This window comes from Amblyomma americanum, chromosome 3 (assembly GCF_052857255.1).
Source record: "Amblyomma americanum isolate KBUSLIRL-KWMA chromosome 3, ASM5285725v1, whole genome shotgun sequence".
NCBI classification, from domain to species: domain Eukaryota; kingdom Metazoa; phylum Arthropoda; class Arachnida; order Ixodida; family Ixodidae; genus Amblyomma; species Amblyomma americanum.
This window is the reverse complement of record NC_135499.1, coordinates 186,490,063-186,506,094: the sequence shown is the minus strand read 5'-3', so window position 1 is coordinate 186,506,094 and position 16,032 is coordinate 186,490,063. Positions and strand designations below refer to the sequence as shown.

At 47.9% G+C, this 16,032-nt stretch overlaps 1 protein-coding gene across 1 annotated transcript; it reads left to right on the top strand.

Annotated features, from left to right (window-relative positions):
* The first annotated feature begins 623 nt into the window (after positions 1 to 623).
* On the top strand, positions 624 to 14,101 carry LOC144123535 (uncharacterized). Its single transcript, XM_077656353.1, has 6 exons — positions 624 to 914; positions 2,572 to 2,809; positions 3,184 to 3,397; positions 6,578 to 6,819; positions 8,428 to 8,670; positions 13,982 to 14,101. Exons 1-6 carry the CDS (start codon positions 698 to 700, stop codon positions 14,094 to 14,096), a joined length of 1,269 nt encoding a protein of 422 aa, XP_077512479.1. The 5' UTR covers positions 624 to 697; the 3' UTR covers positions 14,097 to 14,101.
* Positions 14,102 to 16,032: the final 1,931 nt, after the last annotated feature.

Here is a 16,032-nt window from a genome sequence, read left to right as displayed (position 1 = left end):
TTAATCGCCTGAGCGTTCAGTGCAGTAGCGAGATGGTGAGTCGCAAGTGCGAAATAGGACAAACAGAAAATGGAGTATTGTCCATCTCGGTTCTGGTTTCAGTTTAGTGGATTGTCTTGCGCCTTGGCTTTGTGTATGTGTACTTGTTAATTGGCTATTAAGTGCCAGGTGGGTTTGTGGTGGGAGGTCCACATTTATTGGAGGTCCCGGTGGCCGCGGCTGGTGAGCCAGCGGAGCGGGCTGTCGACGTTGCTGGCAGGCCGGATGCCGAAAACGTTCTCTGTTGCACGAGCGAGAGCTTCTGGTCTGCGCGAGGGCGCCAACTTCATCTTCATCAGCGCCGCTGGCGATGCAAGCGCCGCTACAGGCTATTGTTAAAATATCGTTGTCCTCGTCAAATAAAGGTTGTTCATTGTCCCAATCGACCAGTGAGCTTCATCTCCGTTCCTCTGGGTCCGGACCCCGGGCCACAACTCTACAGAAGACGACCATGTCTTATTCCTTTTGCGGGCGTCCTGTTTCGCGCTTATGTCTCCAAATTCAGCGCAGCGAAATCGTAAAAGACGCCGAGGAATAGTGGAATTAGCACGAGGGGTTGGTTCCCTCGAAGGAGCCATCTTGTATCTGGTTCGCGTGCCGGATCCGTTCAGCTCTTGAAAGCTTGCATTTGCGTAGAGCCAAAGCTCGCAGGTCTGGGATGAAGCCGTCGTCACGGTATCCAACTTACGAGCACTACCACTCCGGTGCCTATCCATCCACTGGCCAGCATTTTTACGCTTATGACACTGCACTGGCTACCCACGAAGCCAAAGGGTACCTTGGAGACGCGACACCCTTCGGCTTCGAGGCTCCGCTGGCGTTCAGCCCCTTGCCGCTGCCTGCCCGACTGGCCTCAACGGCCGCTCAAGGAATGCGTATGTTCCGTTTTGACAAGTAATTTCTGGTTTTGACCCTTTGATCGTACTAATGCCAGGACAGTATAACGCTTGACGTCCGAGATTCCGCAATGCATTAGTGGTGCGGGAAGACACCATCTCTCACTATCGCCTCTCAGCCTAGAATGTTGTGCCCGAGGACGATGTGCATTTGAAACCGAGACTGCGACCACCTCCTTTTTAATATTATTTTAATAAAACCACTTACTACTGCGACCACCTCAAGCCATGTACGGTGCTCTGAACTTCTGAGCTACGGCGGCTGCCGTCTAATCTACTATCGCGGCGAATGTTTTTGTCTGTCGCCCTTGCATTGGGAGGAGCCAACTTAAAGCAGTAACTGCTGGAACATCAAGTAGTAACGCAGCATGAAGCATTAAGTTCCAGCGTTTGGTTATGTTAGCCCCCAGGAAAGTAGACACGAGGCACATGGGCCAGGTTGCGGCCTTTCGTGTATACGGATGGACGAGAACAGAAAACATGTACAGGTTTTTTTTTTTTTTATCTGGAGGCCTCATTGCATTGAATAGCAGTGGTGAGTGCCGTAAGCTGTCTGTCCACGAGTAAGATGCACGAAAACATTAAATGCACTGATCTATTACAGAACAATCGCAATTTGTTGAGCTTTTGGGCACCAGGAACTGTACTGTGCTTTTTGGAAATAAAATTTCGTTTTCGTCATCGCTTAAGTCCTTGTAGTCGAAATGTTACCACGTTCGAGCGGTTCGTGGTCGTCCAGCACTGGAGCCTCAGTCTGACGCACTCGTAAATGACAGGACGTTGGTCGATCTAGAACTAATGCGCTCTAAATCTGACGAAGTGGAAAACATTCGGAGAGGTATTCTACCAGGACGCCGGTTCCCAATTTTCAGGCAGACGCCTTCACTATGCCCGCTTGAAATACCGTGGTAGCACGGGCACAGTGAATGTGTGAGTCCTTGTATTAATTAGACTGTATAACTATGACACAGTGCATGAGGTCTGGCAACTTGGTCGAATTATGACTAGCATAAAACCATACGCATTGTGCTGCAGTAGTATAATACCACATGCGGAAGGTGCGGCCGGTGCTCGATTTGAAGTGCTACCGGGTTCCCACGAGTCTTCCTATGAATACAAGCTTTCTCCTTACCGTTTCTGTTAGCTGAAATGCGTGAAAACTTTTTCGGCCATGGCGCTGTTTGGCGAAATTCGAGGCCAGATTTCTTAGACATCACATATAAATGTGACGCAATTGTTAAATGATGCAAGGTGCCGTTGTGAACACATTGATGGGAATGGTCTAATGTTCTAACGAGTCGCGAAATCTTGCTGTCAAGGCCTTGTTCTGCGCCACTGGGTAGTTAAGTCTGGTTTAGGAAAGCAATGCGGTGCGTTTTTGATAAACTGAAGAAAGCTATAAACGTACGGAGGGAGTATCTAAGGATGTATTGGCTCTTAAGATGCTATCTTTTGATGTACTATAAATTGCGCCAATAATCAAATCCTAGTTGAAAAATGCGCTTGTCTAGAATTTCTGGGCATGGTTCCGGCGGCATTAAAGCCAAACTCTCATGAGTGTTTTGAACGTGCAACAGTGATCGTTGTCATAACTTTGCCCTCACCTCGATGGTGTCACCGGGTGGCATCCAAGCAGAGGTGACCACCGAGGAGCAACGGTGCGGCCGCCTGGACCAGCTCACCTTTCTGCTCGCGGCCGTGTCCGTGTGTGCCATCGTGGGCCTGATGATGGCTGCCGCTGTGGTGCTACGACAGGCGCCGCTGTTCGGGGAGTTCACCGAGCCGGCCACCGACGCGCTCATGGGACTGGTCGACCTGCACGTCAGGCACGCCCAACGATCCGGAAACGACACGCTGTCACTGACTGCAGCTTCGTGAGCAGCCTGGTTTTGCTCCTCGCGTGGTCGCGTTTTCTTAGACGGCTGGGAAAAGTGGAGCAGCAGTACGTGAGACATGTAAAAGAGGAAAGTCAACCGATCGTCTTCAGGGATGTTGAACGCACACAGTGTGACCGTTGCCGCTGTTGGAACTTTTCTGGCACACGTTACTTCCAGATGGCTCGTAAAAAATCGAAATGATGCGAAAAGCTGTCCCACTGTTCCGCTTACTGGTGCCTTTGGCGATGTTGCTGTCATGGTATGCTGGTTTTTTAGGGAGGAATGATTTTAGAACAGCACGGGTTCTGTTTTCAGAGGTCTCGTCACATCATGTTGCACACGTTGCATTCTGCCTTTGTATGGTTTTCCAGTACACGCGACCAAAGAAGTGAGGGTCACAGTTCCGACGTCAGAGAAACGAGTGCGCAAGGCAACGGCCAAAGCACAAGTACCTTAGCCCACATCATAGATGACATCGGTGAAGACGTCGGTGCAATTGATACTTCATCGCCAACTACCTATCTTGAGGTGCCTGGCTCGCAGGAGGCGTCGACTGATGACGACTATCCGCATGAGGATACTTTTGTAAGTATTTTTGCTTAACCGAAGCGCTGCTTTACTTTCAAGTACAAAAAAAAATCGCTGAGTCCTAGTGTACATACATACAGTGCAAACGGAAAATAACTGATACAAGGAAGTATACCAGACAAAGCTCTAACACCCCCCCCCCCCCCCCCCAGTTTGTGTAAAGAGCACTTGCTTTCGCATACTAGCCGCACTTAAGAATAAAAGTAAGTGTATATATTTGTTTATTTCGTTATTTAATTTAGAGTTGAAGAATATGTAATGGTGGCCATACAGAAAAACAAAACCAATACAAACGGCGACAAATACAAAGGGACAGCAAAGAACGATGGAGAAAACAAAGCACTACGTTACGCAGCATGATGCGCCTGTTTGGACAGGTGTCTTACAGCGATGACGTATAGAAACACTCACCCTGGAAGCGGCCGCAGAACTCGTTACAACGATCTTTGTCTTTCCGAAGTCGAAGCGCACTCACCACCGGCCAGAGGAATAAGAGTTTTTAAAGATGATTTAGACGCCGAAATTGATTAACTTTTAAATTCGTCAGTGAATTAACTTCCACTCTTAAACTAAGCGGTCAGTAACGGCAACGCTGCATATCACCACCACTTTAGTCGAACACAACTCGAACTAAGCGGCAGATGCCCCCCCCCACCAGCCATTGGCGTCGATCGATTGTCATGACGTCGCGGTTAATGCGATTAAGCCGTGGCTATTTCCAATTAATCTAGCACCCCCTGCGATTTTACGCTTGCAGTTTCAATAGGATCGATCAACGGGGAGAGTAGGTCGACACCATCGACTGGATGGGCTCCTTTGAGGACCATTTGCCGCTTCATTCTTGAGTTTACCCGACTATAGCTTAGTCACGCTCGAAATTGAAAATAATTAAGTTATGCGTGCGTGCATAGTGGAGCCTAAACGAATTGCTTTCCAAGCGCAAAGAAGTGAGAGGGTGCTTATTTTAAGAACATAAAAGTTGGTTATTCGTGGCACATTTGACAAGCTCCATTGCGCCAGATTTCTATGAGAGAAAAACGTCCTCAGGCAAAATTATCAACTAAAAATTGGAGGGGACACTTAAGCTCCGCCTTAAGGGTGTCATGCGATAGCTAATGGCTTAATGCCCACATATGCAGAATTTGGCTTTCTCTGCTTAGTATTCGTAGCTCCCTGGGAGGGCTCATATCACTCCTGGTGCAGCAACATCGCCGCTGCTCTGAGATGGCAAGGGCTGCCACCGGCAGGACTTGTGCGATCCAGGTTGCTCTTATCGAGCAACCTCGCGCTACCATTCAATAATTTAGCCGCCGTCTGTCACGGTGCTCAGTTTTTTCACAATCTGGCGGGCATGTTGTGATGACGCAACAAGGTCACCTGACCTAGGTGGCTCACCCGCCAGCTAGGTTGCTTCTCTAGGAATTTTTCGTGGTTTTTTCACTCATGGTCAACGACGCCAACGACGCCCAATTCCTTGCGACACGAGCTCCTTAATGCTGTCGCGTTAATAATACGAAAAAGGGAGAGCACCTCTCAGGTGTTGCTCGCATCGGCGAGCAAGCTGGCCCCTCTGGACGGCAAACAATCTGTCACACGGACAGTTTCAACGCTATTTGAGTCAATGGGCATCGAACTCAATGGTGATCGGCCAGTGCCACACGGCGGTTTTCAATGACCATTGAACTCTATAGACATCGATTCGATGGAGGTTCACGAATGGCCATTGGAATCTCAAGAGCCATTGAGAACAACCTCGCACTCATTTTGCGTTGAAAAAAACACATAAAATCTTGAAATGAATTTAAATATGCTTTTGGTTTATTTACAGCATTTTATACTGCATTAGCCAGTTCACAAACTAATTTTTATTCGCTAGTCAAAATGACAGCTCCGCAGTGCGCCCGCCTGTAAGACATAAACGAACCGATGCTGTTGTCGTGAGACGTCGCGGCGTTCAGCCTCGTCTCTCGTTTTTTCGCCTCATACTGCACATTGCAAGACCAAGGAGTGCCCCACAAATGCTGCAGCGCTAGCAGCTGTGAGCACTTCAGAGGCGGTCACCGATGTGTGGCAGCTTCGCCGGCATGAAGTGAATTCTTCTCAAACGAAGTGCGAATCGCTGCTCATCGTCGCCCCGCCATCGCTGTCTCTAGATTGTGCCGACCTGTGATGTATTTTAATATTGTTTTCGGGGGGAAAAACTTAATTCAATTAGCATTTACTCCAACATGCGGCTCGTTTTACTCAGCTTCACTCCGTAATTTTTTTTTTCAATGTTGCTACCGCTAGCGCCACGTGTCGGATCGCATGCTCACTACCCACTCAATGATCATTGGAATTCACCGTGTGGCAGCGGTGCGTCTGGATGACCCTACAAAGTTTCGATGGCCATTGACTGAATGTACATTGCCCCGTGTGACAGTATTACTCTCGTAAACACTTTTGAATCATTTGCTGCCATTGCGTAGCAGGAACAAAGTCCCGTCGACTTTCAAGATTTTGAACCCGAAGGATATAGCAACGTTATTCTAATTACCCAGCGTTCAGATAAACGGGTGTCTTTTAATACACTTCACGTTGACATGAGCAAAGCAGTAGTTTTAGTTAACCGACTGTTCGTATTGCGTAAGTTAGAACTAACGAAAGTCCACTGTACAACAGGAGATTGTCTTTCGGAAATATCAGTCCTGAAGCAATGTCCCTTGTATTGCTGGCACATCTACGTGTGGGGTGTCGTTGACTGCTGGCTCAAAAGTTTTCGTATTCTGATAGTGACGGCTGCATAAGGTGCTTCCCCGAGAATAAACTGGTTGTGCGCCGAAGCATGTCGTAACATAAAAGATGGGCACTTTCTATAGGGACATGTGGTGCGAATGATTGTAGGTACATCGGGCTGTGGATGGTTCCGGCCGTGCATAACATTTTCCTGAGATATCGGGGTTGTGGATGGTCCCGACAATTTACTAGCGGGTCTGAGAAATTGGGGGAGGGGGATCCTAGCATTGTACCATCTGGGTTTGTGATATTTGGGGATTGTGGATGATTACCACGATGCACCATTTGGGCATGTGCTCTAATGGCGTCTGTGGGTGGGTCCGATAAAGCTATTGCTGTTACCACATAGCCTCGGACAAACGGGATACTTTTTCTCAGCCCGCACCAACCGTTTTCAACCAGGAGGGAATTTCGAGCTGCGGCCGTGCCCAGTTCACCTTTTGCGAGAACCAGACCATGGGCTTCTACCACGTCGCCGGTGTAACGGGGGGTGCGTGCCTGTCCAGCGAACGCGGTCACCTGAACATCTGCAACCGCAGCCCCAACAGGTTCGGCTCGCTCGCCGACTGCCGCAAGTTCTGTGAAGGACCAGAGCGGCCGCAGAAACGTTGCGACCGACCAGCGTCTTTTTCCACTTGCGCCAGGTACAGTGGTAGAGGAACTCTCCGTGCAGTCTTTTGAATTCAGCGTAACGTGAGTGATATGCGTAGTCGTTGATTGCGGTTGTGTCTGGAGAAAACAGCGAAAGGAACCTTAAGCGTTCTCTGCTCTGCTGCTGCAAGTACTCCCCTGTAATGAAGAGCACTCCACTGCGCCTCTCAAATGAAACACGACGGTCATTTTACTCAGCCAGTGTAACATCGTCTCCTATTTACTGGGGCAGGTGCGGAATAGACCATACTTAGCGGAAACAGTTGAGGGAGTGGCCCTACGGCTCGCGCAACGCCATCTGCAGGCGCCTCGTACTGACAGCATTACCGTACAGCGTCACAGGCCCAAGATACTTACAGGCCAGCAGGTGGCTCAGCGCGAGCTGCAGAAACGCACGCTGAAGTGTTTCCGCTAAGTATGATTCGCTCTGCACTTTATAAGGATCCTAGAGTTTCTAGAGATGATCATGATGATTTTTAATGCTGCAAGGGCATTTGTGGCCTAAGATCGCCATGACAGAAGGTATTCTGCGTCTACACAAGGTAAGGTCAAAAACCCATTTCAAGCAATTCACCAGAAGCCAAGCACCAAGCCAGGGGAAAGCTTGTACTCATTGGAAGCCGGTGGGTATTGGGGATCGAACCCTGCGCCTCCCGAATACGAGACGGATGGTCAAAGCACTAGGCCACCGCTGCGGTCCTTGCGTTCTCACTATAGGCCATGGTGCACTACTATAATGCATGAACCAAACCTTAGATACACAGTGGGCGGGGGGTAGGTTTGGGATCTAATCATAATAGAGGTGAGACAATGTGGCCGCGCAGCGATTGGTCGACGTTGCGCTTGCGTTTACTATTACGCTGTACCGGCAAATTCTCCCGTGCTTCAAGAAATCTGATTTAGAAGCGTGTTTTGTCTAAACTACGCTCGGCACTTAGGTCATTCAAAAGCGCTACGGTCTCCGCTACTTGGCCCTCATGGTATGCACTTATATATGTCACGGCTGGTTTTCTAGCGCTAATGTTATGCTAGTCGCTTTCCGTTTCAGGTTTTCTCTGCTGTGGAAGATAAAGTAGCATGCGAAATTCAGCTCTATGCGGCTTGGGCCGCGGCTCCTAAAAGCGCTTCTCTCCGCTGCGAGGTCGCAATTTTTCCAGGACAGTTAGTTCACGACTCTAAGGTCTTGCGGCGCAAAGTCATAGCGATAGTTAAGCATGGATAAAGAAAAACGCTAGCTGATATGGCTGGCATCGAGAAGCACTGTCGGTGAAGGTAACGAATCAGGTTTGATGACTATATCTAAGGAAATCCGCACAAATGAGATCCCATGTCCTGCGCCAACCTCAGAGGACGCGGCTGACTCAGAACATAGAATAGATATCGAAGGTAAGAGATCTTGTTCTGCTGATAGTGACAGCAACCGGAGCCGGTGCGTTAACCGGCCTACACAAGCCGCGAATACTCAGGGCGCCCTTTTGTTCGAAGGTTTTTGTCGGTCGTTCACTATCGAGCTGCCTGTTTGCAAAGTTTATCGATATAAAAAGAAGCTTTCAGTCCTCTGATGTCTCTGCTGCTTCTTATTTCTATTGTCAACGCTCCAGGTCCGACTTGAAGCGGGACTGGTGGTTCCACGACGGGGTCTCCTGTCGGCAGTGGGAGTTCCCTTCGGGGACGTGCCCGGCGGCTAACAGTGAGGCGTACGCGTCCTTCCAGGAGTGCTTCAACAGGTGCTCACACCCGACGGACCACCGCTGGCAGTGCCGCGAGCCTCACCCGACGGCCTGCGACGCGGACGAGCTGAGGCACCCGTACTTCGCCACATCGGCCGGAGGCGGCAAGTTCACGTGAGGAACTTTTCAATCATGCATCCAGTGAAAATATAAAACCGACGGCGACGACCAAGTTTGGCTATGTGTCGTTCTCCAAAGCGTAAAAAACATACCTCCGTCTCAGCTATAAAAAATACAGATTATTGGTTGCGTACCATTTGCATACAGTCTTCGGGAATGCAACGGAAAAATCAGGACAAAAGACGAATAAGCTGCAAGCTCAAGCGTTTCCAGCGCTTGTGCTTGTGTATAGACTACATCTCCTCCGTCGCGGTTTTTGCGCTACCAAATTCTCCACACCAGTCAGCGTAGTCGCGCCCGGGATCGTTAGGTATTTGACACGCCCGGCACTCTTTGCGAGCGTCCGGCCGCACGTGCGCCTGGAGAGTGACCCGCAGTGTAGGCGATTGTACGAAAGGATGTACGAAAGGCTTGGATGCACTGAAGGGATGGCTCCTACATACCATCTCCCAAAAGCCATAATTGGAAGCATGCGATTATTTTTTTCATGAATTAATCGTCGGCATAAAAACACGATTGCCTTAGACTACGAAGATAAGTGATCATACGAAACTAAGAAGAGCCAAGAAACCGCTGATAACCGGGGATCATAGCATGAGAGGACTGCCATAATTCTTCTCAGTTATCGTACATGTTTCGAAACGTTGCAACATAGGCCTTTGTTTGCGGTATGGTCATAGCTTTGAATTAGCTGTCTATAGCGATAAAGCTGCTCAAAGGCGATATTTTACGTTTTGATTATCAACTAAAACACACGGTTTGTTCGACACAGTAGCGTAGGCACCCTCCTGAACACCTGAAAGCAACTTGACTGCGAAATTACTTTATTTTTCATGTCTACTTTAGGTAAATGTTATTGTTTTAAAGTGTTATAAGCCCTATTAATTACTACTTGTCTAAATTTCCCATTTTTCTCAACAATGACTTCAAAGTCATTTAGTTTCAAATATACTTAGGTAATGTCTTGTGCTACAAACACTGTGGGTCTGGGTTGTTGGGAATATTTTACAAGGAGCTAGAACTTGAGCTAAAAGTAGCAATATAGCCAAGCAATTTAATTTTGGCCGTAATTTGTACCCAAATAGAACAGATAACGATAGCATGAATACATTCACCACCACCACCACCACCACCACCACCACCACCACCACCACCACCACCACCACCACCACCACCACCACCACCACCACCACCACCACCACCACCATCATCATCATCATCATCAGCCGGACTACGCCCACGATCACCCTCCTATCCCCGCAAAGCTCTTAATCTCATCCGCCCACCAAAGTTTCTGCCGCCCACTGCTACACTTTCCTTCCCTTGGAATCCAGTCTGTTACCATTAACGACCATCGATTATCTTGCCTTCACATTACATGGCCTGCCCAAACCGATCTCTTCCTTTGCTTTCGACTGGGATATCAACCCGTCTGCGATCCCTGACCCACTCAGCCCTATTCCTGTGTCTTAAATTTACACCTATTATTTTTGTTTCCATAGCTCGCTGTGCTGTTCTTAAGCCCTTTCTCTTAGCCTCCGCGTTTCTGCATCATAGATGAGCGCCAGTAAGTTGTAGCTGTTATATACTGATATCTTGAGGGATATTTGTAATCTGCCCTTCATGATCTGAGACAACCTGCCAAATGCGCTCCACCCCATTCTTATTCTAGTCATTTCACTCTCGTGACCCCAATCTGCGCTCACTGCATGTCCTCAGTAGAAGTATTTCCTTATCACTTCTAGCACAGCACCACGCTACTACGTAAAGTCGTTCCTCGTTAATATGGACACTTTGGTTCCCGAGCAAAACTGTCGATAAAGCGAGTCGTCCGTAATAAAGAATCACGAAGAAAACAAAACAAGTTGTCATTAAGGCCTGCTTTTGTGCATACTGGTGCCCAGCGAAGTTGAACTTCATTCTCAGTGAGAGCTGCAGACCTATTATCCTGGTCGCCATTGTGCTTGAAATAAAGTCGTGTATTTAACGCGCCTAGGGGTCTATGATATGCTTGAAGGCGTCTCGTGGCTACATGACTTAACTGCTACTCACATCTCACGAACCGCTACTATGTATCAGCACACGGTCGGCCGCCGAGTGTGCTGAATGCAGCTTTCTACGAGCCACTGTCTGGAGAGGGCGTTTTCATCGCAGTCATTCATGCAATACAGAAAATAGTGAGGCGGGCCGCTTTGCACTCAAACATATGAAACCACCAAAGAAAAGGGCCATTGGCCAGCCATTCACACTTTTTTCATTGTATTCCTGTGATGTCGTACTCTCAAAATGCAGAAATCAAAGCACCTTGTCGGGGCAGTAGAGATTATGTTCTCATCTCCGTTCGTATTACCAAGACAAAAATACATGGGCCCTATTGGGCCCTGTGCATTTTCCTCCTTTCCATTATCCGGGCAGCGAGTTTCGATACTAATGAGGCAGAAATACATAGAAAAAGTTTGGTCCACAGAAAAATTGTCCATCATTCGAGTCGTCCACATTAACGAGGGTCGTATTAACGATACACGACCGTAATTGTAAACTGCTGTTCCCATCCAGGACTGTGAAACTTTACTTTTTTTTTGCATATTGATTTTTAGACCCACAGTACTGCTCTGCCTGTCGAACTCATTGTTTTGTGGTGCATCTACTTAGTGACTTAGCAAGGCAATGTCGTCAGCGAATCACAGGTTAATAAGTTATTCTCCATTAACTCTTATCCCCAACTGTTCCCAATCTAGGCCTCTAAAGGTATTCCCCTGTTGTCAACATGCGGTGAATAGCATTGGCGAGATGGTGTCTCCCTGCTTGGCACTCTTTCTTATAGGACTTTTATTGCTGACTTTCTGGAGGCGTGCGGTAGCTGTGCACCCGCTATAAATACCTACCAGTATTTTTACATAAGGCTCCTCTGCACCCTGATTCTGCGATGGCTGCATAATTGCTGAACTTTCAATTGAGTCACATGCTTTTTCGCAATCAATAAAGGCTATATATAGGGGTTGGTTATACTCTGAGCGTTTTTCTGTCTCCTAATTGATAGTGTGAATATGGTCTATTTATTATCTTGTACCCTTTACGAAAGTCTGCCGGATCATTGGTTGATTAAGTTCATGGTTGTCCTGACTCTGTTAGCGATTACCTTAGTAAATACCTTATAGGCGACGGACAGTAAGCTGATCGGTCTGTAATTTTTGAAGTCCTTGGCATCTGCTCTCTTTAGGATTAAGATGATGTTAGCGTCCATCCAAGCTTCTGGTACGCTCGAGGTCGTAAGTCATTGCGTATACAGAGTGGCTAGTTTTTCTAGCACAATCTCCCCTCCGTCCGTCAAGAGACTTGCGGTTACCTGATCCTCACCAGCTGTTTTCCCCGTTTGTATTGCCCCTAAGGCTTTCTTTACTTCCTCTTGTGTAGCGTGAGCTACACTGGCCGAGGTTGAGAAGTTTCGCGTGGCTCCTGGAGAGCCGTGCTGCGCATGCGCGAGGAGCAGTGACGTCACACGGCGCACAGCTGGCGCGCCGGAGCCGCCGCCGCACACGCCTCGCCGGTCCGCGCATTCCAGAGGAGTGCCGTCGTAGCCGCGGCAGACGCACTGGCGCCGGCGCGTGCCCAGCTGCGCGCCTCCGTTGCGCAGTAGCAAAGTCGGACGCTGCGCCGGAGCCGCTTGATAGCGCCTCTCATTTTGTGCGCATGCGCAAAGTTATCAGTGGGGGTAAACTTAATATAGCGGGGCGTTTGCCAGTGTTTTATAGCCACTGGAGGAGTGCGAAATTGCTGCTCAGCGGCAATTGATGCTCAGCGGCTCAGCATAGCTCACGCTACGTATATCCTGGCGTAGCCGAGCTAAGCCACTGCTAATTTTTCGTTACTGGCGGGATGTCCCATTGCTGTGCACTAGTGGCTGTCTCATTAACTTTCTGATTACATAAGCTACTGTATAGATTTATGTAGAACCCTTCGGCCACTTCAACTATCTCATCCATACTGCAAATGACATTGGCGCCTTTTGTCTCTTAGCGAACACATCTGGTTTATGCCTCTGCCTAGTTTCCTCTTTAACGCTTTTAGGGTTACTCCGTTCTTTAGGGCAGGCTCGATTCTCTCCATATTAAACGTCCTTATGTCGGCTGCCTGGCGTTATTGGTTAACTGTGAAGAGTGCGGTTGTTTAAGAACAATAAATAATACTATTTTGAATCAATGCAGAAACAGAAGACAAAACAAATTATTCACCCCTTTGATTGGTCTTCAAGCCACAGCTCTCTTGGAAAGAAATAAATGAATCATTATGGGCTGATGTATGCGTAGATAGTAATCCTGCAAGAGTAATTTTGTCATATTCTAGCCGACAGCTCAGTAGGACGTTCGGACGCAGTTCTGCCTTGAAGCCGTACGCCTAACTTGATTCGCGCAATCGCCATTAGGCAGGCAGTCCAGCTTCATTTTGTTGATCACCAGTTTTTGTGAAGTTCACACAGCAGAACACGGGCTCAGCATTAGTGCTAGAAAATGGAACGGGCAAACTTTTCAATGCAGCCTGCGCTCTGTGTGGACAATGGCATTCGGCTCAAGTGTCACGGTGCGATCCCGCTGGGTGCAATAAATTCAAACATGATGTGTTATCAGGATGATGCTAATTGTTTGCAGTTGCCGTGTTCCTGACTCCAGCTCGATAGGGGCACATGCAAAAAAAAAATGCAGTGATAGCTTCGTGTGCCTTCAAGGCTCTTGGCACTTTTTATGGCGGCAGGATTGACGGCATTCGGCAGCCGCTGTTGTATCGCCATTTCCCTCAAGAACAGGGAGCGGCCCTCCCCCACGGCCTTGAATCGCCGATTAAGTCTTCTCTCTGAACGTGTCACCTTCTATATTAGAGTCGCGCAGGCATGTATACTCCACAGCTACGATTCGACTCGATCCGCACCATTCCTTCAGGTGGGGATGGCGCGATTAAAACGTATGGCTTGTAAATGCGCCAGAATAGAATAATTTCAAAATAGCTGGAAAGTAGGCAGAGAGCGAACTTGAAATTTTCATCGCCAGACGGGGTTGTAATTCAGCCAATCTGGTGCAAAGCAGCCTGCAACGGTGACCTTGCCGTAAGCTTATGTAGTCACAGCTTTGTAAACGAACCTGAAGCATGGTGATTATTCCTCTAAAATTCACAATTGATAATGGTTAGCGAAGGATATACGCGACGCGATTTGCATTGTTTCACGTCAGTCCACGATCAGCGGCCTATTTAGTCTAATACAGTGCCTTACACGCGGTTCTGTGCTCTAATATGCTCTTTCTTTGCCCCGCAGGTGCCTGGAAGCAAGCCCGGATAACCTCCGCGGTCACATTTGCTTAACTGGCGAGAATAATTTCAACAGTCCTGAAGCCTGTGAAACGGCCTGTCTGCGCAAGCCGTCTGCATAGTATTTTACCCGCACTCTAGTTTCTCGTAAATTTGCGTTCAGAAATACATATTGCAGTTGAATTCCACACTTTTTCTCAATCACGTGGCTCGAATAGCATAACAGTCGATATGTCTGATATACGATTAATGAGTATTTATAATTTGGGGTGGAATTAGCAATTAAATTGTGTAGTTATGAATGAACTACTGGCTAGACATTTGTAACGAATTTCCAGGTCAAGTATAATAGAGAAATGCGATAAGCCCTTCCCGTATATGTCGCATATGTTGAACGGTGCTTTGTAGTGAAACCTGCTGATAAAGAACGCTAGGGCAAGCGAATATTTGTTCCCTGTATCCAATGGCTTCATGTTTAGTCAAGCCTGCATGTGAAGAGTTTTCTTACTACATCGTGGCTCCGCTGGAAAGTCTGCATCATTCAAAATACTTATTCTTTCCTGCGGTGTAGTATGGCAAAAATTTTAAAGCACTTCAAAGTGCGGATTGTTGCTTTCAGCGGCGATTCGTAACAATATATGCTGAGTCACGGCGCATGAGTGCGATTACGCGATTTGAACATAAAGTGAGATGGCGGCGAGGCTGTGTGTTGCTGAAGGCCGAAGCCAAAGCCAACGACAACCAGCTTCAAAGGCTATGAGCGCTACGTTCTCTTTTAGTTTTTGGAGGTGAAAAGATTTTCTTTAAATTACATGTTTTCAGTGACCAGCTCAGCATGAGTATAATATTTTACTTCGGTACTTTCGCACATTTGTGGGTATTTGAGTAAGACAACTAGCTGTATGTTGTCTTATCCAGACGAAGACCAGTCCTCTTGTCGAAACGTTGGCAAGCACAATGAGGCTTTCCCCTCCCTTGTTCACTTTGTAATTACGAAGAATCATCAGCTCAGCCTCTGTCTACCATAGCTGTATGTGAAGTCTTTATAATCGAGCTGCACAACTTAACCATGTTGCCCTAATGTTTAGTTTCTCATCGCAATCGCAACGCTAGCACCCAGTCTTATTATGACTTACACGAGTGAGTAGGATTTAGGGGACACTGCAGGGTACAGTTTAACGCAAGACTGCCGGTTCTAATACATCTCGCTCAAGAAGCGCCTGGACTTTCACAACCTTTATAGAATTTTAGTGCACGTTATCTTTATGTGGGCACTGAGAATTAGTGGGCAGACTGCTGCTGCTGCATCGTTGAAAATAACATCCACGAAGGCTTTCGAGAGACTTTGCAACCAAGCATACGCTCATCATTACAGTAGCGAGTTCGAAAATTGGTAAACCTAGTGAATGTGCGGAAGCAGGTGTTCATTCACGTGGAAGAGGCACCTGAACTCCGCCTTAAGGCTATGACGTGATACCTGTAGTGGGTAAATGCCCATATGTTCAGAATTTGTTGTTCTCTACTTAACGTTCATAGATGGCGGCGAGTCCCCACACAGTATACCAAGCGCAGTGGTGCAGCGATTAAGCGACGCACCACTGCGCTGGCACGGGTAAGGATTCCGGTGCGCCACCGGAAGACAGGTTGCTCGTCGCGAGCAACGTGTCTCTCAGCTGGCGTGACGCTGCTCCGAACTTGCCTGAGTTACTACCCAAGCTTACCCAAGTTACTCTGGTAAGCTCGAGAAGTAACTCGGGTTGCTAGGCAACGTCACAAGATCGTACATATGCACGCATGGTGAACGTATGTATGGTGACAAAATTCTTGGTTGGTTTTGGTGAGCCCATGAGTGTTTTCGTGCTAATACAACATCTCGGAACACTTCTTCGCTGGAGAGCCTCCTGTTGCTTGCAGCGAAAATATATCCTGAAAGAGGTGATGATCATGTTCAGCTAAGGCATCAGCGAGGCAGTTCTATTGCTTGCCACTTATCCTACAGGCCAGTCTGACAGCACGGCTCCCGCCGTTCGCTTCTGATGGCAGAGGTGGCGGTGTAAA